Raw genomic sequence first — 26,262 nt, forward strand, 5'->3', positions numbered from 1 at the left:
CTTTGTTGCCGGGAACGATCACGATCTTAAAAATGACTTCTAAGTTCCCTCTGGGCAGTTTTCGTTCCAGTCTTTTTGTTTGCTACAAGCTCAAAAGCTTTGCTGTACAGAGCTAAGGGTTACGAAGAAGGAAACGAGACAAATCTGGAGTTGAAACCTGGAAGATTAGGCCTTGAAGCCTCCCTCATGAGTTACATCAAGACTCTTTCTCAGGCTTCCCTGGTGGCGCAGTGGTTAAGAATCCGCCTGCCAAAGCAGGGGACACGGGTTCGAGCCCTAGTCTGGGAAGATCCCATATGCCGCGGAGCAACTAAGCCCGTGCGCAACTACTGAGCCTGCACTCTAGAGCCCGCGAGTCACAACTACTGAGCCCATGTGCCACAACTACTGAAGCCCACGTGCCACAACTACTGAAGCCCCCGCATGCCTAGAGCCCGTGCTCCACAACAAGAGAAGCCACTGCAATGAGAAGCCCGGGCACCACGACGAAGAGTAGCCCCCGCTCGCCACAACTAGAGAAAGCCCATGCGCAGCAACGAAGACCCAACACAGCCAAAAATAAATAAATAAATTTATTTTAAAAAAAATTACCAAAGAGAAGTTACAAATCAGTGTCAGCAAAGGATATGCAGGTGTATTCTGAATGCACTAGAAGAGAGCTCATTATTTTAAAAGGATCCTAATGCAAATACTTTGGTTAAATAAAGACTCATTTTAGAAGTCAAGTAATAACCCTCCAATTTATCTGTTCTAGAAATCCTGGTTGTTCATATTTGGGGGTGATGGATATGTTTATTATCTTGATTGTGGGTGATGGTTTCATGAGTATAAATATATGTCAAAACATCAAATTGTACACTTTAAATATGTACAGTTTATTGTGTGTAAACAAGCAAATAAGTTCACATATCATGTGTGTTTAACAGCATGTGAATGTTGAAAGGATACCTTGGAGGACTCATAAAAATGGGGTAGCTAACTGGGAGGCGGTTCTCTGTGTGAGATCTTGAGTCAGACAAACTGAGCTCAAACTCTAGCATCTCTGCTTCCCACTTATGTGATCCTGGGAGAGTTACTTAACTTGCTCATGTCTCTGTTTCTTCATCTGAAAAATGGGGACAATAATAGTATTGAGCTTACTGGGTTCTAATTAGGTTTAAATGAGATATAAATTCTTACAAGTGGCATGTAGTAAGTACTCAGTAGATGTAAGCTGTGACTACTATTACTGTTGGCATTTTTTTCTGGAAGGAGTAACTCCTTCTCCTTCACTTTTCAGCAAGAGGAGGCTGGATCTGCTCATCTCCCTCCCCTGGCCCCCACCAGTGATCAGAATAAGAAGACTGGGCTTAAAAAGAGACACTGTGACCAAATTCTAAAAAATGGGACAAAACCCCAAAGGGCACCTAGACATGGCAGATACAGATTCCAGAATCCACCTAGGAATCCACATGTGCTGGAGAGAAATTTGGCATGAAGCAGACAGAAGTCCATAACCAACTTTGGGTAGCCAGGTCTGTCTGAGATATTCAAGGGATCCAAAGACTTAGAAGGGACACTTCAGTGTCTGTTTCAAGAGACTGAGCTCTGTCTGAGCCTTCTCTTCCCTTTCTCCTCCCGTCCTCTCAGTCTGGGGAGGTAGTAACCAAGGCTATATCCTCCACACATTTTTTTTCCTCTCCACACTCTCTCTGGGAGAAACTCATTTCGTTGAATTGGCAGCACTCATCAAAGGCAATGCTGCAATGTATGATCATTGATAGGATCCTAGATTTTTTTTTTTTTTTTTTTTTTTTGCGGTACGCAGGCCTCTCACTGCTGTGGCCTCTCCCGTTGCGGAGCACAGGCTCCGGAAGTGCAGGCTCAGCGGCCATGGCTCACGGGCCCAGCCGCTCTGCGGCACGTGGGATCTTCCCGGACCAGGGCACGAACCTGTGTCCCCTGCATCAGCAGGTGGACTCTCAACCACTGCGCCACCAGGGAAGCCCTAGGATCCTAGATTTTTTTTTTTAAGTCTTAAAGGGCATTTTGGCAAAAATTGCATATGGATTCTATCTGAAAATAGTATTTTATGTGTCAAACTTCCTGGGTGTGACAATGTTATTGGGGTTATAGAAGAGAATGTTCCTGTTCTTGGGAGATACATGCTGACGTACACAGGGATGGAGAATCATGATGTGCAACTGACGCTTGAATGGTTCCAAAAAATGTATAAGTGAATGTGTAGTGTGTGTGTGTGTCTGTGTACACACATATATTAGTTTATATATAGAGAGATAAAGTAAATGAACAAAAGGTTAGCAGCTGGTAAATCTAAGTGAAAGGCATACAGGTGTTAATTGAGCCAATCTTTCAAGTTTCTATAGGTTTCAAGTTTTTCAGAATAAAAAGTTGCGCGTGGGGCATATGCTAGACAATGTTCTCGGCTCTGTAACCTGGCCTTCTTTTCCCACCTCTCCTCCATTTCCAGCCAAACCTAACTATTGCGTGGTCAGTTGCACTGCTTTTCTTTTCCCACCATCACTCAGTTCTGTTCAATAACTATCTACAGCGTAGCCACTCAACAAACTCAAGGTGTGTCCCTGCCCTCTAGATGCTCACCATCCAGCGAGGGAACAGACTTGGTGACAACTCACCTTACGAAAGCATGGTGGGTGCAGTAGCTGAGTGGGAGCAGAGAGCAGGAGCTCGCCAATACTGCCAGTCATGCCCTGGTGTCTGGAAGGATGAATGGGTGGGCACAGTTTATTATCTGAAAGAAAACAGACCCATTAGTAGTTGGTCATTAACACACATAGACTCCTGGCCTGATAGGTGGGACATGTATGGATTCACTTTTCCCCCAATGTTACCTTCTAAAGTCAGCCTGGAGCAGATATTTGGAAGTCCCTTTTTTCCTTTCTTTATTTACTTTCAGTTCTTCCACTGAGGCCCTACGTCTTTTTTTTTTTTAGTGACATTTTATTTTTAAGTTTGTCTTTTTTTTTTTTTTTTTTTTTTTGCGGTGTGTGGGCCTCTCACTGTTGTGGCCTCTCCCATTGCGGAGCACAGGCTCCGGAAGTGCGGGCTCAGCGGCCATGGCTCACGGGCCCAGCCGCTCTGCGGCATGTGGGATCTTCCCGACTGGGGCACGAACCTGTGTGCCCTGCATCGGCAGGCGGACTCTCAACCACTGTGCCACCAGGAAAGCCCTAAGTTTTTTTTAAATTAATTAATGAATTTATTTTGGCTGCATTGGGTCTTCGTTGCTGCGCACGGGCTTTCTCTAGTTGCGGTGAGTGGGGGCTATTCTTCCTTGAGGTGCGCGGGCTTCTCATTGCGGTGGCTTCTCTTGCTGCGGAGCACGGGCTCTAGGCGCGCAGGCTTCAGTAGTTGTGGCTCACGGGCTCAGTAGTTGTGGCGCACAGGCTTAGTTGCTCCGCGGCATGTGGGATCTTCCCGGACCAGGGATCGAACCCGTGTCCCCTGCATTGGCAGGTGAATTCTTAACCACTGCTCCACCAGGGAAGTCCCAGGCCCTACTTCTTTCCATTGCTTCTTTCTGTGGTAACGTGGGGGGATTGCTATTTCTGACTGCTTCCTGGGGGCCTCACAGTGAATCAAGCCATGTCTTCTTCAGAGTGTGGCATCTGCAAACCAACCAACCATCCAACAAGCCACTCTCTTGCTCATAGAGACCGTCTCTCAGAGCACAGGGATGACGTGCTCTTATGCTAAAATAGCTCCTCATTCCTAGAGATGAGGGTGTGGTTGGCAGGACAAAAAGGTGAAGGGGCTAAGGGAGACACAGGAGTCCTTCGTACCACACTCTCCTATTGGCTCTCTTTAGCCCTCCAAAGGAGGTGCAGCTTCCTTCCCCCTTAATGAGTTGGAAGACTGGGAGTAAGGGGGAGGGCAGGAAGGGGAGCACTCTGTGCTTTGTACACCCAGAAGCATCTACCACAGGGAAGGTGTCTTCCCTGGGTTCAGGCAGTCAGTGGAATCAGTCGAGATGTGGGCATTTCCTGGGGACTCGCTGGGAGCTGTCCAATATGCTGTACCTCAGACCGTGAGTTCTCCCAGTGATGGGGAGAAGTGTTGTTTCAGAAGAAAGCAGAGAAAAGGTTTGCTGAGTATCAAAACCCTGGCCTTTTGGAATTCAAAGCCAAAGGCCAGAGAGGTGTCAGGATATATAAGAGCTGTGCTATCCAATCCACTAACCACGTGCGGCTATTCAAACTTAACTTGAAATTAGTTAAAATGAAATAAAGCTAAAAATTTTAGTTCTTCAGTCTGACCAGTCACATTTCAAGTGCTCAATAACCACATGTGGCTGGCGGCTAACATATTGGACAGTGGAGCTATTATAGAACATTTCCATTTTCACCGAAAGTTCTATGGGACAGTGCCTCACTAGAAAGAAAGGCATGGCATTCTGTCTGTTTTGAGAGACAGGCAGAGTTTTTGTCTGTTTTGTCCACTGCTCTTGCCCTACGGCCCAGAACATTGTCTGGCACTTTGGAGAATGATCAGTAAATTTATGTTGAAGGATACTAGAGACATTAGAGCCAGTTTTCCATCACTTCTATCCCCTCACCCAACTGATTTCATCTAGATAGAGTTCAACCAAACTGGGGAGAAAGAAAAGAAAGAGGAGAGAACAGGAGAGAGGGGATCTTAGTTATCTGTGGATAAATCCCTCAGAAGAGCTCTGAGGCTCCGCTGGCTCTGACTTGACATAGTTTGGGATTTGGAGGGGGTGGCAAAGGAAAAACCCAAATGGGTTGGTGAATCCAAGAGCAAGAGGAGTCTTGTGCCTTCTCCCAAAAATGCATATTGTGCCCAGGTAGGGGGTCTGGGACACTTTTCAGGATTTCTGCTCATCCCGGGTCCCAGCCTGGTTTGTGGAATTGAGGAGTGGCTGAATAGCAAGGAAGAGGTGAAGGGCCTGAGAGAGCCCAACTGAGTTCCCTATGGCTCCAGAGAGGCACGGAAAGTAGAGGGAGGGAAAGGAAGAGGGAGAGAGAGGAACACTGTGCCTGGGAAGGCCTGGGATAAGGCTGAGGGGGATGCACCTGCACTCTGTGTGAACTCACAGCCCAAGAGCAGACAGGATCCGGATGTCTCAGTGGACACCAGAGAGGAAAAGTATTGATGACCAAGCACCGGAAGTCCCTGATCCCCTCCCCCCAATGCCTCCGGCACATCGGGAGCCCTCTAGAAAACTAGAGGCACCATTGGAGGAAAATGGCTGGGTAGTCCCTACATTAACAGGGATTTAAGTCCTTACTACCTGATGGAAAAGGGGCTGGAAGCAGAAATTGGGTTTGATTGTAGAAAAGTAAGGAAGTTAACATTTCTTGGACATCTAAGTTTGCATCCTGACATTTATACTATTTCAGTATTGTTTGATTTTTTAACAATGAGAATATAAGCATGTATTATTTATATAAATTAAAAATGATTTTTTGTATGATTCCACTTACATGGGGTATATAGAGTAGTCAAATTCACAGAGACAGAAAGTAGAATGGTAATTGCCAGGGGCTGGGGACAGGAGGAAGGGGAGTTAGTGTTTAATGGGTATGCAGTTTCAGTTTGGGAAGATGAAAAGTTCTGGTGATGGATGGTAGTGAGGGCTGCACAACAATGTGAATGTACATTTTAAATGGTTAAAATAGTAAATTTCATGTTATGGGGCTTCCCTGGTGGCACAGTGGATGAGAGTCCGCCTGCCGATGCAGGGGGCACGGGTTCGTGCCCCGGTCCGGGAAGATCCCACATGCCGCGGAGCGGCTGGGCCCGCGAGCCATGGCGGCTGAGCCTGCGCGTCCGGAGCCTGTGCTCCGCAACGGGAGAGGCCACGACAGAGGCCCGCGTGCTGCAAAAAAAAAAAAAAAAAAAAAAATTTCATGTTATGTATATTTACCACAGTAAAACAAATGAATGTAAAAGAGAAAAAATTATTGTTGCAAAGTTACTGTAACAGCTTTGATTCTGGATGTTTCCTGAACACTGGCATGGTTCACATTCACTCCATTACCACTTCTAGCTAACGTAGGCCCATCTGAGGCCCCTAGATTTGTCAGCAAGGCCCTATTTCTGGGTGCTTACCTTTCTTGCAAGAAAACAGCTTGCCACTTCCTTCTCAGCTTGGTCACACACTCTCTTGGTGGCCCTCTTGTTGCAGATCCCAAAAGAGAGGTCAGTGGGCAGCTTCGGCTCTGTCCTAAACACCAGGAAATAGGGCCTAAAACCAGTGACACCATCCTGGGGGCACAGTAAGCACCCTAGCTCTGCATGCCTCTGTTCCTGGCACACAGTTCTCTGCACATCTAACAAAGTTCTACTCAATCTCTTGGTTTGGGGTCCTCTTGAGGATGGCAGGAAGAAGTTGTATTCTTTTGGAAGTCTTTCAACAGAAACATTTCCCTTAGCAATTGACTCTCTCTCTCTCTCTCTTTGGCAGTGGAAGCGTGGAGTCCTAACCACTGGACCACCAGGGAATTCCCAGCAGTTGACTCTCAAAATCTCTCCTCTAGTCAGAATAGATTCCATTAGGGAGACTGTAAACAGAGATGATGAAAATTCTTCCAATCAGCAGGTGTTTCTTGAGCACCTCTGTGTGTTCAGCATCGCTGCAGGAACTTTGGATAAGTATATACTAGAGAAATAGCATCTAATCATGAAAGTAGAGTTTCCAGATCAGAAACAATCAGAAAAAAAAGAAATTCCTAATCTGTGGTGCTGTAAAAGAGCAATGCAGTCTGGCAAAGCCAAGGAAGGCTTCCCAGCGGGGATGAGACTAGAGCGGGGCCCTGAAGGAGGGCTTGGATTTGGATAGGAAAGAGAGGCAACAGGGCATTTGAAGGAAGCCACACACAAAGGAAGTAGGAGCAGACTGAAGGTTGTGTGTAGAGAATTTGTTATGATTCATTCCTGGAGTATGTCCTGTGTGCTCAGGCATGACACTAAGCAATAGAAAACAGACCACCTGTCCTCAAAGAGCTCTAACCTGGGAGGTGGTGAATGGGGGGAGATACTAAAACAAATACAGGTGATGTTTATTAGTCCACAAGAATGTTAAGCCCCCAGAAAGTAGAAACCTTATCTGTCCTGTTCATCACTGTATCCTCAGTACCTAGAACAGTACTAGGCACAAATTAGGTGCCCAATAAGTGCATACTGAATGATGGAATGCTACAATGCAGAGATAGGATAATAGCAATATTGATAGTTAGCATTTATTGATCACACAAATGTGCCAGACAATATGTAAGAGTTTTACATACATTATCCTATTTGATCATCCAGCATTTTGAGAGTACTATAATTATCTCATTTCACAGATTTGGAAACCAAAGTTTATAGAAGTAACACTTGGACTTCCCTCGTGGTCCAGTGGTTAAGACTCTGCACTCCCAACGCAGGGGGCCCGGGTTCCATCCCTGTCAGGGAACTAGATCCCTCAGGCCGAAATGAAGATCCCGCCTGCTGCATCTAAGACCCAGCGCAGTCAAATAAATAAATAAATATATATGTGTGTATATATATATATATATATATATATTTTTTTTTTTTTTAAAGAAGTAACACTTGCCTTAAGGTTACCTAAACAGCAAGTGACCGAAGGGAGATTTGAATTCATGACTGCCTAACTTCACAGTCCATCCTCTGAACATAGAGTCTACTGTTCACAATGCTGTTTAGGGAAGTTTTTCTGGTAGCTGATTGAAATGCGCCGGGAAAGTCCCAAGAAAGCGAGACCATCGCAGTGAAAAACAGCAACCGCAACGTGTATGAACTAAAGCGGTTACGGTGGGAATGGAGAAGAAAGGATCTCCTTTTGTGGGGCCTTAAAGGGCTTCTAAAGAAAGTTCAGGGCTTGGTGACTTACTGGATATAAGGGATGACTAAATTTCTCGCCTGGGAATACGAAGAGTAGCCTCGAGAGAAATAGCTTTTCTCTAATTCCTAGTTCGACAGTACACTTTAGATAGATGACCCTAATCTCTGGGTCTGCCAGTTCCGCAAAGCACTTAATCAGGTGCTGGTCATCTACAGTAACGGCAAGCCAGCATGAAAAGTCACTCTAGACTGCAGAATAATAAAAGCGTGAAAGAAAGAACAAGAAAGAAAGAAAGAAGAGCGTGGAGGATACACACACAAGCCTGTTCCAGGAGCTGTTGCATCCCAGAGGCGGGCGGGTACTACAAAGGGAAAGGTGGGGCTTGTCTATGAACTACAACTCCCAGAAGGCATCGGGCAGATCACCAAAGTTTCCGGCCAGAGCTTACTTCCGGTATTTCCGATGCTGACGCTCTCTTCCGGTTTTGGTGCCCCCCCCCCGCCCCCCCCCCGAAAGGCTTTGAGGGTGCGCGCGGTGAGTTCCGAGGCACTGGGGGTGCCAGCGGGAGCCTGGGAGTCTCACGTCCGCACAACACTCAGCGGCTGAGTGTTAGCTCGGGGAGGGCGGGGAGGAGAGAGGGCATGCCGGCGGGAGGACGTGTAGTCTTGGCAAGAGGAGGGGAGGGGGCAGAGCGGACTGAGCTCTCGGAGGGCCCCAGAAAGGGATGTGGAGGGCCAGGACGAATAGGATCCCGGGGGAAAGATGGAGGATGGGATACAGGGGCGTGGGGGAGGACCCTGCGAGCGCGGCGTGGGATCACAGGGAAGCTGGTGGAGAAGGAGGAGCAGCGGGAAGGCAGCAGCCGTGGGGGACTCCTGCGTGAAGGAAAGCTAGAGGCTGTTGCAGGTCCGAGATCGGCCGAAATCCGGCGGCCTAAGGAGTCTGGCCACATGCAGTCCTCTCAGAAGATCGCACCAGTTGGGGAGCACCCAGGGCGCTGGTGGCTTAGAGACTGCTCTGTAGAAGGGGCTGCTGCTTTGATAAGCTCAAAAGAGTTTTGATAGACTTTGTAAGAAAGGGCTGTCAGGAAGCTCTTGCTGGTTTTACAGGCTTGGGTTGACTGCTCACTTTGCTTTTTTCTCCAAAGATGAGGCTGCTGGCATTCCTGGCGTTGGCTCTATTTGCTGTCACTCAAGCAGAGGAAGGAGCCAGGCTTTTGGCCTCCAAATCACTGCTGAACAGATATGCCGTGGAGGGGCGAGACCTGACCTTACAGTACAACATCTACAATGTTGGCTCAAGGTAAGGAGGCCCTGGAGCTATAGGTTGGGTCCTTTTCAGGTTTCTTAGATTTCCCAGCTGGGAACAGGGACCAACAGTGATTTATCTTTGGGAGATTTCCAGCAACAGATATCATGAGTGAATGAATATACTGCTGGATCTACTTCTGGAAGAGGAGGACATTCTTACCTAAGCTACAGGAAACCGTCTTCCACTTTTTGAGCTGGAAGAGTTTCAGAGTGGGGAAGAAGCAAAAATTGTGGTGAAACAGGGAGAGGAAGATGAGAAGGCAGAAAATGTATGATCCTTCATTACCTCAGGGGTTTAGTTTCAGCTTCCTTTCTTTCATTAGCATTTTTGTTGTCTTTTTTTCACTTTATTCCCTTTAATGTTCTTTTCCACATGCATCTTGCTCCTCTTCCCCTCCTTACACACACACACACACACACACACACACACACACACACACACACACTCACACACACACACACACAACGTGAGAAGAAATTGGGGCAGAAACGGATTCAGGCCCATTCTTTCCTAGATATTTGAGTATTTTGGTGCCCAGAATCCAGGCCTTGGCTGGGATTCTTCAGTGCAACAAACCCAAATAACTGTGACTCATATATGTCTTTTAAAGTTCTGATTTTTTAGGACAAGCAGGCAGATTTGATTGCTGATTCCTTTAATTTTATACCCATTGCTAACCTTTCTTCGTTTCCTCCGTTTTCTAGTGCTGCATTAGATGTGGAATTATCTGATGATTCCTTCCCTCCAGAAGACTTTGGCATTGTCTCTGGAATGCTCAACGTCAAATGGGACCGAATTGCTCCGTATCCTCTTGACACTGGGTGATGAAGGCTGGTGGTGGTGGGTGGGAGGGCGGTAATGTTGAAGCAAATCAGCAGGGTCATTCTTGTCGCCACTCTGGATAAGATGGGGCAAGAGAGACTGGTGAGAATTGTGTGAGCATGATTTAGGGTGGGCCTGAGGAAGGAGGTTCCTGAAGTTCAGGTCATAAAGTTCTAAAACATTCTGTATCGGGAGAATGTAGACAGATGTTTGTGGCTGGGCGAGGATGTTTAAGGTGCTTTTAAAAGAAATTCAGTGGGGGGCTTCCCTGGTGGCTCAGTGGTTAAGAATCCGCCTGCCAATGCAGGAGACACGGGTTCGAGCCCTGGTCTGGGAAGATCCCACATGCCGTGGAGCAGCTAAGCCCGTGCGCCACAACTACTGAGCTTGTGCTCTAGAGCCCGCAAGCCACAGCTACTGAAGCCCGCACGCCTAGAGCCTGTGCTCCGCAACAAGAGAAGCCACCACAGTTAGAAGCCCATGCAACGCAAGGAAGAGTAGCCCCCGTTCACCGCAAATAGAGAAAGCCGCGCACAGCAACAAAGACCCAACGCAGCCAAAAATAAAATACATAAATAAATGTAAAAAAAAAGAAATTCAGTGGGATGCTAGGTGGAGGACCTGGGTGACTTTTTTTTTTTTTGGCTGCGTCGGGTCTTAGTTGTGGCACAAGGGATCTTCGTTGTGGTGCGTGGACTTCTCTCTAGTTGTGGCGTGTGGGTTTTCTCTTCTCTAGCTGTAGCGCACAGGCTCCAGGGCACTTGGGCTCTGTAGTTAGTGGCACGTGGGCTCTAGTTGAGGCGCACGAGTTCAGTAGTTGTGGCACGTGGGATCTTAGTTCTCTGACCAGGGATCGAACTCGCGTCCCCTGCATCGTAAGGTGGATTCTTTACCACTGGACCACCAGGGAAATCCCCTGGGTGACCTTTTAAAGACTCTTCTTCAATGAATCCCTTATTCGGATCTACTGGTTATTTCCTGAGTGTTTTTTGTTTGTTTGTTTGTTTTTTGTGGTACGCGGGCCTCTCACTGTTGTGGCCTCTCCTGTTGCGGAGCACAGGCTTTGGACGCGCAGGCTCAGCGGCCATGGCTCACGGGCCCAGCCGCTCCGCGGCATGTGGGATCTTCCCGGACTGGGGCACGAACCCGTGTCCCCTGCATTGGCAGGCGGACTCTCAACCACTGCGCCACCAGGGAAGCCCTCCTGAGTGTTTTGAATTAGATTATTTTTTTTCCCTGTGATTTAAAGTATATTTAGATTTTCTGGCAAGGGTAAGTGTTCTCTTTGGGTTTTGGGGGGTTTTGTTTTATATTTTCAAGAACTTCCTGCAGTTTTAGGCAGCAAAAGATTTTCTGTGACCCTAAGTGACTAATTTTTCATCCATAACCTATATTGCTTTACCAGTTTAATTTAGGGCTTCCCTGGTGGTGCAGTGGTTGAGAGTCCGCCTGCCGATGCAGGGGACACAGGTTCGTGCCCCGGTCCGGGAAGATCCCACATGCCGCAGAGCGGCTGGGCCCGTGAGCCATGGCCGCTGAGCCTGCGCATCCCGTCCGGAGCCTGTGCTCCACAACAGGAGAGGCCACAACAGTGAGAGGCCCGCGTACGGGGAAAAAAAAAAAAAAAAAAAAAAGTTAAACACCTCAATACTGAGTATGTCATAGACCCTTTAAGACTTGGCTACAAAGACATCATATTATACCACATACTTCAGGCTTAGGAAAAAAGCCTGTGTTTATTATTTTCGCAGTATATTGCAGATGTGAAATCATTACATGTGTTGGCAACTCTTTTTGTGAATGGTGTGTTTAGTCCCTAAGTTGAAAGTTTGTTACAACTGTAGCTTCATCTTTTTCCCTCCTTAACTCTTGCGTCAGTGCTAGCAACGTTTCCCACACAGTGGTCCTGCGCCCTCTCAAGGCTGGTTATTTCAACTTCACCTCAGCAACTATTACTTATCTGGCCCAGGAGGATGGGCCCGTTGTGGTGAGTTACCCAAACCCTTAGTTGGATGGGGCTCAGCTCTGCCTTCCTTTGAAAACTCTTGTAGAAAATCTCCAGAGCAGGTGCTAAATTCTGAGGAAGATAAGAAGGACCAAAAACTTGCGATATCATCATAGGAAGGAAGTATGTTTCAAATAGGAAGGAAGTATGTTTCAAATTATAAAGTCTCAGAATCAAGCAATTGAAATGAATGGGAGGGGAGTACTGTAGCATTCCTTTCCGCTTCACTTTTAATCTGTACAGTGTCATGTGCTGCCCAGTTTATTGCCATCATTGTCTTTCCCATCTGTCTTCTGTGCTGCCATCAGATGATTCCTGGTCTCCGCTGTGTCTGTATCTTTCCCTTGCTTAGAATGCCCCTGCTTCTTGCAGCAAGGCTGAGTTTCCTGCCTCTTCTCGCTGTACCCTGCAGCATTCTCACTGTGTTCTGCCTCTCCCTTCCTCTCTCTACCCTCGAAGACCCTCCATCCTAATTAGACCAAGCTCCTTCCTGTGGCACCTCCCCCGCTCTCAGTGCTCCTTCTTTCCACTTTGCCTTTGGTCTCTGCTTGAAGTACTCTCTGTACTCTCTCTCCTCCGCTTCATTATCCAAAGCCTCCTCAAGACCTAGCTCTGAGCTGCATCTCCTTGATTTTGTCTCCTGCTTTTACAATTCATATCGCTCTTTCCTGCTCATTCTTTCACTAAACAGTTACTGACTGCATCTAAACTTCTAGAGCTCTTATAGTCTATGCCACTTGAACATTTAATTATTGACCATCTTTATTAGTTCTCTTTCCTGTATCTAGGTCTTTCCCTCACTCCCATCTCCCAGTTTAATTATAAACTCCTTGAAGCAAGGGACTTTGTCTTAGATTTCTTTCTGTTTTCCATATAGAATAGAAACCCAGCGATAACCAGTCTCTTGACTGATTGATGTAAAGGTCAGCAGACATTTATTGAGCCCCCTGCAAGGTGCTAGACTCTAGGAAATACCAAGCAGATTAAGGTACTGTCCTAGCCCTCAAAAAGCTTGGGTCATGAATTTATAAGTACAGATGGGCTTTAGGCTACTTAGTGAGTGCACAGTAAGGAAGGGACTTAACAGAGTCAACCATAGAGCTAAAAGAAATCCAAGAGTCTCAAACATTCAGTGCACTCTCTGAGTTATCTTTTTTTTATAAACCATGTGGAACCATATTCTTATAATCTTGGTTATGTTTTCATATCTTCTATCATGTGTGCTTTTAGAACCACCTCTAAGACTCTGGTTCCACCTGGTCCTTGATGGGTTAAAAGACATAAAATTAAAGGCTCAGCAGCCACTTTAGAACAAAGTTGTTTGCAATGCGCTTCAAACTCTTGGCCTCCTCTCCAAGACAAAGGAATGTGGGGCAGACTCAGCCCCTCCGCTACTAATGTACATTTGGGTAGGGCTTTATACTTTCCAGAATCCTTCTCATTAGTTTGCTTGAACCTCATGTCAACTTGTGAGGTACAGAAGAGTGTTTCCACTTGAGGAATGGGGAAATGATTGCCATGGGCAGAGGGGCCAGTGGTGGTGAGCAACTCTTTCCAGAGTCTGAGGCTAAGATAGAAGGATTTGGCTTTAATTTCAGCTGCATACCTGTCCTACCTTTTTTTAGTAAATGCTCATCATGTGTCTCCTGGCTCCTAATTTACTCATCTTTATAACACACTAAGAATCATCCAGCTCTCTCTAGTTCAAAAACTTTTCCTCATCTTGTTGCTTTCTTGGGCCTTTGGGAGCTAAGAATCTATTGCTTAGAACTGGGTTGGTTGGAACTGCCCTTTCCCAGATGAGAAAGAGCTGGAGACTTGCCTTAATGCCCTTCTTTTCTGCTTTTCAGATTGGCTTTACCAGTGCACCCGGACAGGGAGGAATCCTGGCTCAGAGGGAGTTTGATAGGAGATTCTCCCCCCATTTTGTAAGCTTTACAGTCTTCTTGGCATTCCCCTGGGAGTAGAACACGCTTTTGGTTCTGGGACCGTGTGGCTTCCTTAGAAGATATGTTTAGTTGGTTGGTTCTTGTCATATCTGTGTTTTGATGTCTGATACACACAGCCATCAAATATCCTGATTTAACCACGGTTAGAGATTTTTGGCAATGAGATCACAATTGCCAGAACCAAAAAAAACTGCCCTTTTTCTCTGCTCAGCCTTAAGTAGAGCTCCATCTTGGAGTCCTGGGTCTAATTCGAGGATTAAAAGTATATCTGCTTAGATTAAAAGAGTTGCAGAGCATCGGGAAGGTTACATGGGAACTTTGGTGTAGTCTAGTCTAGGGGAGAATTCTTTGAAGATTTGCCTAAAGTACTGAATGAGGAGACTCATTCATTCATTCATTCAGGGAATAATTATGAGGTTCCTAATTACATGCTCAGTTCTGTGCTTTGCTTTGAGAAAGCAACGCAAGACACAGTCCCTTTCATTAAAGATCTTATGGGCTCATAGAGGCTTCAGCGCAAGTGAGTGGGGGAAGAGTGCTGTGGTGGAGATCATACACAAGGCTCTGGAGGAGATGCAACAGGAACACCTAACCTGGTCTTTGAGAGTCGGGGAGGATTTTCTGGAGGAGGGAGGTTTAACTTATTAAAGAGGAGGTAAGGAAGGGGAGGCACCCTAGGAAGAGGGAGTAGCTCAGAAGTGAGAAAAAGCATGGTGCAATCCAGGAATGGCAGGTAGTTCAGTGAGGCCAGAGAGCAGAGTGTGAGACAGAGGAATGGAAGAGAGAGCTGGAGGTGGGGGCAGGGGTTAGGTCGCAGGAGGCTTGACTGTTAGGGCAAGACCTGGGCATCTCCCTCCTCAAAGATCGTTTGGAAGAGAGAAGCTTCTCTTCCAGATTGGGTTGGGTCAGGTGAGACCTTTGGTTTCATAGCTCAAAAGATACAGATTAGTCTTTAGCGAGCCATTCTGTGTCCAGAGTAGCCAGAGAGGAACCTTCCTGCGAAGGTTCTGCTTAAAATTTGGGCTGGACTGCTCCCTTTCTCATTGGACCCCTTCCTTCCTGGTCCCCTCCTGTGCCCTAATCCAGACTTCTAAGCAAGGCCTTTGTCTTCCACAGCTGGACTGGGCAGCCTTCGGGGTCATGACTCTCCCTTCCATCGGCATCCCCCTGCTGTTGTGGTATTCCAGCAAGAGGAAATATGACACCCCCAAAACCAAGAAGAACTGAGTGGGGCTTCCAGTCCTCCCTTCCCAAGGAATACAGGTGCTTTCCAGACTCCAAAGGGTATCTCAAATGCAATCTCTTCTCCCTTAGCCCTTGGCCACCTCCTTGATCCTGCCCTGCTCTCAACCAGAGCGAAGGACCAGACCTGGGAGTCTTTGAGAGCCTCCTTGGTTCCATCGTGAAGCCATACAAACAGGAAAGCCTTTGGCAACCGCCTTGAGCCTAGGGGCCCTGTGGTGCACCACCGAGGTGCCGCGGGGTACATTGCTGGCGATGTGAACTCTCTCAGGGGTCCAGGAGGGGGCACTTCGGAGACTGCCTGACACCACCCCATCCCCCACCCTCCCCTCTCAGAAGAGGGTGGAAGATAAGATGAAAGCTATGGGACTCTTGGAGGCTACCCAGTCTCTGTGCTGGCTTAGGGAAGCTCTTACCAAATGGGGTTTTCTAATAAAAACAAATGCCACCCTGCCTTGTCTGTTTTCCCATCACCTGGATGAGCTCAGGTTGCTGTTGGTACTCAGGCCCTGACTTCCCAGGCTCCTGGGCAAGTGAGCTGAATTCCTGCCTCCTTGCTCTAGGGATTGTAGTTTCCGTTCCCACAGAGATATCCCACCCCCCGCACCCTCCCTTTTGAACACCTTTGCTTCCATCCCTTATTTCCCTCTGTTCTCATCAGTCACCATATATTCCCCTAAACCTTCCTTGCCCGTGAGCCCCTCTCCACAGTAGAGGAGAGAATGGGGAAAAGTGTTCTGCAGTTGATCTCATGCCCCGGGAGACCGTCTAGGGGTGATTTATTCACTGACTGTTCTTGAGAAACTATCTCTTACGCCTGATTCTAGCCCTTCCTCCGTTTAAGAGCTAGCTTTTCTTGAGCTTGAACTTATTATTATTTTGGCCACATTGCGGGGTATGCAGGATCCCGGTTCCCCGACCAGGGATTGAACCTGTGTCCCCTTCAGTGGAAGCGTGGAGTCTTAACTACTGGACTGCCAGGGAAGTCCCATCTTGAACTTATTTTTAATGCCTCTGCTTTGAGCTCAGGCCAGGCAGAAGCGCCTGTATCCCCTAAGTTGTTACCTAAGCACGGCCTCTGGAAAGGCAGTGGGTATTGCGGCGACAGCAGTGGGGAGAAGCCACGCTGAGCTGACTCTGTCCAACCCAGGAATGCCGTGGTCCGAGAACAGCCTCCCAGGCAGGAGAGAAACCCAACAAACGCCCGCTTTGTTCCTGTCACCAAGTTTCCCAGCTTAGATTCTGGTGGGGGGCGGGGGGAGAGTGCTGCCCAACCAGTTTAACCTTTCCTTCGCCCAGGCTTCGGAGCCTCTGGGCCCCAAGAAGGATGAAAAGGACCTGGAGACAACGGGAGGCTCCAAATGGAGTAGCCCTCCACCAGCTCACATCCCTCTTTCAGGGCCTACGGCTCGGACACCCCAGGACTGGCCAGGTCAGAGGGCAAGAAGGATGTATTTGCTTTGGTTCATTGTGTTCCTGGTGGAGACCTGGGACTTGCTCAAGAGAAAGGGGAGAAAGACAGTGGGTCAGAAGCTTGGGGTTGAGAGCAAGCATAGGGAAGGAAGAGGGAGCTAGTTTGATAATGTATCGTCTTCCTCTAGGACTATGAACTGTTGGTCTTTGGACCAGCACACTATTTGCCATCTGTGTAGTGTCCACTGAAAACACAGTGAGGAGTTAACCTATAGGAGTGGGGGTTCTGGTTTAAAGGGTAGGATAAACTTCATAACTTGGGAAGGTAACATAAGAGATTTCTCCCTCAGTCTGAGCTCTGGGAGATACTCCTTTTCTGAAAGCTGGGGCAGTCTTTACCTTTCCTTGCAGAACTCAGCATTTTGTGTCCTGGCCCTTGTTACAGAGGAGACTAGGGGGGAACCCAGGTCTGACCCAGATGACAAGAGAAGCATTGTGAAGGCAGTGTCACCGGCACCTTGAAAAAAGGCCAAAACTAGATACTTGCATCTCTCGAGAGATCAAATTCCTTGGAGTCAGGATGGAATTTGAGCCTCCCTTAAGTAGTAGCATTGAAGAATATAAGCCTCTCAAATCTATGGATGGCAAGACTCAGCTGGAGTAGTTGCTTTAGGATTGAGCCCTCTTCTTGAGGTAACTTAATGGAGGATGAGCAGCAGACGGTACCTCACTCTAATGGAAACTACCCTAGGGACATGAGACCCCTGATCTCCAGATTTCATGCAGGTCTGCAAGGGAGAGGGAAAGCAAGCACTGGCCCTACATCCTTCCTGGAGATTGAGTACCCAAACTGAGGGCTTCCTCCCTAAAAGGCAAAACAGATAGCAACCCAGCTCTCAGCGTGTTCCAGATCCCCTCCTCCCGCTGGAAACTAGCCCTCTATCCCTCCCACGTCGTCCAAACTTTTAGCTGGCACCCGCTCACCCACACCCAGCCCTGGTACCAGGAGGATCCAGGGCCCAGATTACCACCCCTTTCACATACTAGGCTTTGGGACTTCACCTGACAAAAGTTAATTGGAAACGGGTATAAGGATTCCCAAGAAGCTGTGGATAATGCAGCGGCTTGGTGACAGGATGGGAAGTTATCTGGGCTGGATCCCTCGAGAGAGCGGCTCAGGGTGGCGGAAGCAGCACTGACCACAGAGGCAGCAGTGCTGGATCCCAGCCCCAGTTCTGCCACTCCCTGGCTGGCAGACCTCAGGTAAATCACACACACCCACCCCCGCTCGGAGCCTGTGTCCTCATTTGGACAATCCCAGGATTGTTAAATTAGAGAATTTCTGAGGACCCTACACCAGTAAAACAGGCAGCTGTTTCCCCTGTATTCTTGTGAAGTGAGAAACAACCACTGTCACTCATGTGGTTTGGAGCCCAGCTAGGTAGGAAAGGGCACACAGTTTCCACATCTGGCAACAACTGCCCTCTTCCTCTCACGCAGAGGGAGAGTTTTAGAGCAAGGATAGACCGTAGCTCACCTAATTTAATCTCATTTAATAGATCAGGAAAGGCAGAGTGGAGTGGTTTATCCAAGGACACAGCAAGTGGCAGCTAGCATATCTATTGAGTAACATTTATGGGCCCAGCATTTATGTTCCACTATTTGTACATATCTCATTTACTATCCCCATTTTACAGAGGAGGAAATGAGGCTACTAGGGAACTTCTCCAAGGCCCCTTAACTTGTGAGTTGGCAGAGGCAGCCAAGCTCTTCCGATTCCAACATGTCCTTTCCCCTGGACCACGAGGTCCATCAGGGAGGAGGCTCCCCGGTACCACAGGAAGTCCAACATCTGCCCACTCCATCCTCTGCCCCAGGGAAGCGGTGAGGGTGAGTCAGTGCCCCTAGAAGCTGTTATCAGGGAAGGGGGTGGAGAGCCAGTCAGATATCCTGTGCCTGGTATCCACAACACGCCGGGAGTTGGGAGCCGGGTGTGTGCCAAGCCGCCTGCTCACCCTGTTCCTGTTGGCTGAAGGAGGGCCCTCCTCTGATGTAGCTGCCCTTGTCATCACTCCTCCCTGTACTTTCATCACAGAAAATACAGTCTGTCCTCCTCCCCCTACTGTAACCTGCCTCTTAAAGGGAACGACGAGCATTTTGAAACCAAATTTGAGAGAGAGCAAAGGACCTCCCTGACCCTAGTAGGACCTTGCTGTTAAGTAGGGTTCCAGCTGTGGGCCTTTCCCTGAGTTGTCTTCTTTTTCCCCTCAGTTCCACCCTGTCTCTGCCGGAGGGCGGGTGAAGGTTCCCTGGGATGTCAGGTTCCCACATATTCTCCCCTCAGAGTGACCCCAGCTTGGTTTCCTGTATCTGTTCCTACGTGTGCCTGAATCCAGGGGCTGCCCTTTGGGGGATGCTGAAGATGGGGAACCCAGGAATCCTCGGGACCAGCAACGGCACCCAAGGGGTTAAAGGTCTGGGCACAGCACTGTCTAGGGTGTTTGAAGTAGGGCGGGGAAGGGAAGGGCTAGAGTAGTTGGAGAGGCAGCTGATCTGGACTGGAATGAGTCCCCCCTGTCTCCTATGCAAACTTCTGGACCATGAGCAATTCCCTTAAAAGGACCAAGAAAGAGGCCCCCCCATTAAGGTCCTGGACTGGATTCTTAGAGGGGCTGTCTGAAGTGGGACTTCTTCCTATACTGCAGTCACCAACCGAAGGCAAGAACAGGTCTCCCATCTTTGGGATATCTCCCAAGTCTGGTGAGTTTCCCTCTTCCCTTTCCCTGAGTCCTTACCGCATCAATGGGCATTTCCCAGAAACAGCGATCTTCAGGAACCCCTCAGCACCCCCAGGAAGTGACAGAACAATTCTCCACCAGTCTCCTGCATTCAGCTGCCTTTTTAAAAAAATAATTAATTAATTAATTTTTGGCTGCATTGGGTCTTCGTTGATGCGCGTGGGCTTTCTCTAGTTGCAGCGAGTGGGGGCTACTCTTCATTACGGTGAGCAGGCTTCTCATTGCAGTGGCTTCTCTTGTTGCGAAGCACAGGTTCTAGGTGCTTGGGCTTCAGTAGTTGCGGCACATGGGCTCAGTAGTTTTGGTTCGCAGGCTCTAGAGCGCAGGCTCAGTAGTTGCAGCGCACGGGCTTAGTGGCTCTGTGACATGTGGAATCTTCCCAGACCAAGGCTTGAACCCATGTCCCCTGCATTGGCAGGCAGATTCTTAACCACTGCACCACCACGGAAGTCCCATCAGCTCCCTTTTTTTAAAAAATTTTATTAATTTTTATTTTGGGCTGTATTGGGTCTTCGTTGCTGTGCGCGGGCTTTCTTTGGTTGCTGCGAGCGGGGGTACTCTTCACTGCGGTGTGCGGGCTTCTCATTGCAGTGGCTTCTCGTTGCAGAGCACGGGCTCTAGGCCCATGGGCTTCAGTGGTTGTGGCACGCAGGCTCAGTAGTTGTGGCACGTGGGCTGTAGAGCGCAGGCTTAGTAGTTGTGGCGCACGGGCTTAGTTGCTTCGTGGCATGTGGGATCTTTCCATACCAGGGCTTGAACCCATGTCCCCTTCATTGGCAGGCGGATTCTCAACCACTGAGCCACCAAGGAAGCCCTCAGCTCCCATTTTTAACTAGGGTGCATTGAGAGTGTGTGTGTCTCTGTGTGTGTGCGCACAAGTGTGCAAATAGGAAATCACCATAATGGCCAACAGTTAATTAACACTACTTGTGGGACAAGTGACGCCAAAGATTTTATATATACTTTTTTTTCTTTTTTTTGCCGTGTCACTAGTTCCCTGACCAGGGATTGAGCCCGGGCCCTCAGCAGTGAAAGCACGGAGTCCTAACCACTGAACCGCCAGGGAATTCCCTTATATACATTCCTTTTTTTTTTTTTTGGCTGCATTGGGTCTTTGTTGCTGCGCAAGGGCTTTCTTTTGTGGTGTCAAGCGGGGGCTACTCTTCGTGTGCAGGCTTCTCATTGTGGCGGCTTCTCTTGTTGCGGAGCACGGGCTCTAGGTGCGCGGGCTCGGTAGTTGTGGCACGTGGGCTCTAGAGCACAGGCTCAGTAGTTGTGGTGCACAGGCTTAGTTGCTCCGTAGCATGTGGGATCTTCCCGGAGCAGGGCTCGAGCCCATGTCCCCTGCATTGGCAGGCAGATTCTTAACTACTGAGCCACCAGGGAGGCCCCCTTTATATACATTCTTAATCCTCACAGTCCTATGGGGTTAGCATATCATAATCCCCATATTAAAGTTGAGGTTTAGAGGAATTAAATAACTAACACTCATCAATTAAGAGGTAGATTATAGGACTGGGATTCAGACTCAAGTTTATCTGGCACCATTAAGACAGGAGGTATGGACAAACAGGATGGCTAGAATTTTAAAACTTTAAATCCTAATTCACCCTGGGTCCCCTTCCTCTAGGCCCTGACATTATTCCCTTTATCCCTGGTGGTTAATTGTGAGATTTAAAGGGCCACAAACTCATACCTGAGAGCCAGGGGCTTCCAGATTCCAGATTACCCCATCCATTCAGATTAGGGGCTCCTTAGTTCACCCACTGCCTTTAGCTGTTCCCTGGGATCTGATGGGTTAACTCCTTGGGACTCAGTGGCCAAAGTCTTCTCAGGTGTGTCCCTCTGAACCTCAGCCCCTCTCTTGCCCCACCCTGCTGGCATGGCACCCAGAACGCATGCCAAGAAACTGACAGGAGGCAGAAGTGGACTGATTGGTCTTCCCCCTTTTATTCTCTAGCCCCGACACATCATGGGCTAGTCTGGGTCCCAACAAGCCTCTGGTAGAATAAGCACACAGGCCCAGCATAAAGAGAAGATAGGATCCCTAGGTTCAGTTTGCAAACAAATTTTTTTAAAAAAAGAGAAAAGACGATCACACTTGGAAGCCCAAAGCAGCAAAAATCCTGACTGATTTGTGAGCCTAATATATCAAAGAGGGGGGGGTGATTTAGGGTGAGTGTTTGAGATGCTTGATGGCTGACTTTTTTTTTTTTACCTCTTTATTGGAGTATAATTGCTTTACAATGGTGTGTTAGTTTCTGCTCTATAACAAAGTGAATCAGCTATACATATACATATATCCCCATATCTCTTCCCTCTTGCGTCTCCCTCCCGATGGCTGACTTTTAAGGAGATATGATGGGACTTCCCTGGCGGCCCAGTGGTTTGGAGTCTACACTTCCACTGCAGGGGGCATGGGTTCGATCCCTGGTCGGGGAACTAAGATCCCACATGCTGTGTGGTGTGGCCAAAAAAATAAATAAGTAAAAATTTAAAAACTAAAACTAAGGAGACGTGGTTAGATGAGAGGACTGAGGATGCCTGGCTCTCTAGCTTTGAACTTCCAGAATTAAGTACTAACAATAAAATCGACAACTCTGCCCTATGGGCCCTGGAAGCAGGTGGAAGCAGGAGTCAACCCAAAAGCTGATGTGGCAGATGGCTTTTGCCTGAACTAGCCCCTGTCCCACAGAGGGGTGGTACACTTGCCTCACCACTGTGTTTGTGCATAGACCCTTCTGGGTCCTCGTCTTGGTGCCTGACACCTGGTAGGTGCTAAAGAAATATTTGCTGAATGGAGGAATCCTCTCTATGTACCCTTTACCTTTTCTTTGATTTTTGGAATTGTGATACCACTCTCTGGCAGTTGACAGGAAAGCCAGGGAAGGAGGATGAGTTCCAGGATACAGTGTTGAATGCACAGCAAAATCTCATATGTCTCACACTGAGAAATAGAGCGATGACGTAGCCAGGTCAGGGTGAGGTGAGGAATTAGAGACTTGGGTGCTATATGACTTGCTGTAGAATGGTGTGTTCGTGAGCAGGGAGGAGTGGGAAGGAACTGTGGTTACCAGGGCCTTCTTCATCTGAAGCCCTGCTTTAGTCTTTGCAGGAAACTGTTGGATTAATGGTTTACTTTCTATGGGAGAGGAAGCAGGTAGGTTAAATTTTGAACCATCAAAGGGTTTTCTATGACCCTGTTCCCCCAGGGCTAGGAGACCTGGAGAGAAGCCAGCAGACCATGCCATCTGGCCTGTCCCTTCCGCCTTGTTCTTTATTATCTGGTTCTTTCGGGTCTTCCACATTATTGCCCCCTTTGGGAAATTTAGGACCCCAGAGCCAGGCCCAGGGAGCCCCCCAGGCTGCGAAGGGGCCCACTAGCCTTGCCCACTGTCCCCTGTGCCTAGCTGTGTGGTTGCTATCAGCAGTTCCTACCCCCAGTGTTCGCTGGCAGCAAACAGAAGCAGGGCCCTGCCTGCCCCCCCCATCACCTCATTCAGATTTCTAAGATGCAGAGGGAGTAGAAAGGACAAATTTAATTTTTTGGAATCCCCATCTAATTTCTTCTGGAAACTGCTTCCTTTCTTTGGCTGGGGTGGAGGGGGCAGGAATGAGGAAGTGAATAACAATATTGCCAGCTTTCTTTCAAAGCTAGCCACTTGCTCTCATTGGTTGCCTTCTTGTTTCAGAGAACTCAGGCTGTACACTGGGATGCATCTGCTTTGAAAACTCAGCTCCACCTCCTACAGCCCTGTGACCTTGAGCAAGTTACTTTCCCTCTCTGTGCTGCCTGTTTCTTCCTATGTAAAATAAGGATAATATCTGTTTCAAGAAATGGTTGTGAGGATCCCACAGGGTGCTGTAGGCACTCATGGGTTAAGCCTCTTCCCCCTGTAGGCTCAGGTGCTATTTAGGAAATGGGTGTGCTGGGGTCTTCAATGTCCCTCCTCCCCCAAGCTGGTTGCAGACACCTGGCTGGTGGGCAGTGAGCCTTAATGTCTCTCTTTGATCTCTTTTTCCTCCTTCCTGAGATTTTGAGACCCAGCTTCTCTAAATCAAGTCTGCAAACTTCTTCTGTAGAGACCCAGATAATAAATATTTTAGGCTTTATGGGCCATATGGTCTCTGTCGCAACTACCAACTTTGCTGTCATAATGCAAAAACAGCCATAGACCATATGTAAATGAATGAGCATGGCTGTGTTCCCCAGAAAAAACCCTTTATTTATGAGCACTGAAAATTGAATTTCATATAATTTTTATGTGTCACAAAGTAGTATTCTTCTTTTGATTTTTTTCCAACCATTTAAAAAAGAAAATAGGACAGATTTGGCCCACAGGCTATAGTTTGCCAACCTCTGCTCTAAACTACCAGAGGCCATTGTCCATCCCTTCTCTTTTATTTACTTTTTTTTTTGCGGTACGTGGGCCTCTCACTGTTGTGGCCTCTCCCGTTGCGGAGCACAGGCTCCAGAAGCGCAGGCTCAGCGGCCATGGCTCACGGGCCCAGCTGCTCCGCGGCATGTGGGATCCTCCCGGACCGAGGCACGAACCCCTGTCACCTACATCGGCAGGCGGACTCTCAACCACTGCGCCACCAGGGAAGCCCCATCCCTTCTCTTTGAAGAGTGCAGGTTCATCAGGGTTCATCAGGCTCCTCCTTGCTCTGGTTATGTGCTCTTTTCTATCAGAAGTTGTTTATGTTAATGAGTCCCCATCACAGTTGTTTTAGTGTCAGCCTGTGGGTTATCTATTCTCTCTCTCTCTTCTTTAACCGTCATATAATGCCTATTTCTGCTTCTGTCTTGGGCATTCCTCTCTCCAGCTCTCCATTTCTCTATGCTCTGCCTTCTCTTTGCTTCTAAATAATAATAGTAACAACAAAAATAATAGTAGCATTTGCTAAGTACCCAATATGTGCCAAGCACAATGTTAGTTGTATTACATACATTATCAAGTCTTTCAATATCCTTACAAGGTAGTATTACCATTCCCATTTTACAGATGATCCTGAAGCTCAAAAACATTAAATAAGCAAGTTCCCAAGGTCATGTGGCTTATGAAGGTGGCAGAGCTAGCAAATCTGATGAACTTCAAAGCACCCTGAAGAAATTATGGTCTCAGAGTTTTGAATGAGAGAGATTTCTCTCAGTACTTCCCTGGCGGTCCAGCAGTTAAGACTCCGAGCTTCCACTGCAGTGGGCATGGGTTCAATCCCTGGTTGGGGAACTAAGATCCCGCATGCCGTGTGGTGCAACCCAAAAAAGAGAGAGAGAGAGAGATTTCTCTCTGTTAAAATATTGTGTGCTCCCATCTCAGCACACGGTAGAGTGTCTAACGAATCACTGATGGCTAGGGCCATTGGTGGAGGTCACACGCTCAGAGGAGGAATCACGAGACGCTGATGGTCTGTGTCGATGGGAAAACCATCTGATCCAGAGGCAGGAAGAAAAGTAAAGTGACTTAGAGCCCCTTCTTGCTTTCCTCCCCTGCCCCCATCTCAAGCATCTGATCTCAGACCTATTTCAGAATCTCCTATCTGTGCTCAGCGGAAGCAGTGATGTGACACGATGTGATCTCATTCTGGGGCTAAATAAAGCCATTGTGTGAGACCCAGCCCTGGTTGCTCCCTTGCACCATTTCCTGAGCTCAGGAGCCTAGTGAAAGATGGGAGGGGGCTGGGAGAGAACTGATGGAAGGAGGGGCAAGGAAAGGAACACAACCACAGGGGCTCCAGCTTGAATTTCAGAAAGAGGCGGAGGGACTATCTCTGGGAGGGGGTTGAGGAAACCTTGCTAAACCTCATCTCTTTGAAGGATAGAATGAAAATTATTGACCTGACAGCATGAAGGGGTGGAATTTAGAAGAAAAACTTTCTGAGGAATGGAATGAAGATTTAAGGGAGAAGGAGCCCAGCGGATTCCATTTTCACAGAGGGCAGAGACCATGAATGACATGACAGAGAGGCCAGAAAGAGGGTAATTCTTTGAGAAGAGGTCAGACTCCAGGTGGTCTCAGCTGGAGGAAGAAGGGTGAAATTTCAAGACATAAAGATCTCAGGATTCGAAATGTCTGTCCACCAGGCCAAGGCAGCAGGGTACCACCTCCAACAGGCGGCATCTCCAGGGATGGAGGGAAAGGAAAGGGCTTCCATTCACTGCTTTTCATTCATCTCATCAAATCCAGCCCTGTGGGCAGAATCAGGGCGGGAAGAGTAGATAGAAGCTGGGTTCAGGGCGTGTAGGTCAAATGGTGTTTTCTCTTTTGTGAGGTCACTGAATGCCAGATCCAAGTTCCTTGTAGTGCCCCCTCAGTGTCCCTCCATTTCTGTCCTGTTCCCAGCCCCTGCTCCTCTTTTTCTAGGGAACATACCTGGTTCCTACTCTTTCCTCCATCCCAGCTTCTCACGATACTTTTTGTCAGTACCCCTCTCCCCCTGCCCCCAAATCTCAGCTTTGGAGACCACTGGTTTGCAGGGACCGTGCTGTGGCCCTCAGGCTCTGTCCTGCTCCCTGCAGATCTGCCCATCCTGTTTATTTATTTATTTTCTAAATATGTTTTTAAGAAAATGTTTATTTATTTGGCTGCACCGGGTCTTAGTTGCGGCACACGGGATCTTCGTTGCGGCGTGTGAACTCTTAGTTGCGGCACGTGGGATCTAGTTTCCTGACCAGGGATAGAACCCGGGGCCCCCTGCATTGGGAGCGCGGAGTCTTTTTTTTTAAAAAAAAGATTTATTATTTATTTATTAATTTAATTTATCTTTGGCTGTGTCAGGTCTTAGCTGCAGCACGCAGGATCTTCGTTGAGGCATGCGGGATCTTTCGTTGTGGTGCGCGGGCTCTTCCTTGTGGTGCGCAGGCTTCTCTCTAGTTGTGGCGTGCGGGTTTTC

The 26,262-nt window shown here is 48.1% G+C and overlaps 1 protein-coding gene across 2 annotated transcripts; it reads left to right on the forward strand.

The window, feature by feature from the left end:
• The first annotated feature begins 8,265 nt into the window (after positions 1 to 8,265).
• On the forward strand, positions 8,266 to 15,610 carry SSR2 (signal sequence receptor subunit 2). 2 transcript variants are annotated; one of them, XM_033857366.2, is made up of 6 exons: positions 8,266 to 8,362; positions 8,976 to 9,130; positions 9,844 to 9,942; positions 11,840 to 11,948; positions 13,817 to 13,894; positions 15,032 to 15,610. In XM_033857366.2, the coding sequence occupies exons 1-6, from the start codon at positions 8,291 to 8,293 to the stop codon at positions 15,140 to 15,142; spliced, it is 624 nt and encodes a 207-aa protein (XP_033713257.1). In that variant the 5' UTR covers positions 8,266 to 8,290; the 3' UTR covers positions 15,143 to 15,610. The 2 variants fall into 2 exon arrangements, with proteins under 2 accessions (XP_033713257.1, XP_033713259.1); XM_033857368.2 differs by having other exon boundaries at positions 8,357 to 8,436.
• Positions 15,611 to 26,262: the final 10,652 nt, after the last annotated feature.

Source organism: Tursiops truncatus, chromosome 1 (assembly GCF_011762595.2).
Source record: "Tursiops truncatus isolate mTurTru1 chromosome 1, mTurTru1.mat.Y, whole genome shotgun sequence".
Lineage (NCBI taxonomy): Eukaryota > Metazoa > Chordata > Mammalia > Artiodactyla > Delphinidae > Tursiops > Tursiops truncatus.

Coding starts and splice junctions, on each gene's coding strand:
- SSR2 (XM_033857366.2), top strand. CDS start 8,291: ATGCTGACGCTCTCTTCCGGTTTTGGTGCCCCCCCCCCGCCCCCCCCC. Junction 8,363..8,975: donor AGGCTTTGAGGGTGCGCGCG/GTGAGTTCCGAG, acceptor TTTTCTCCAAAG/ATGAGGCTGCTGGCATTCCT. Junction 11,949..13,816: donor AGGAGGATGGGCCCGTTGTG/GTGAGTTACCCA, acceptor TCTGCTTTTCAG/ATTGGCTTTACCAGTGCACC.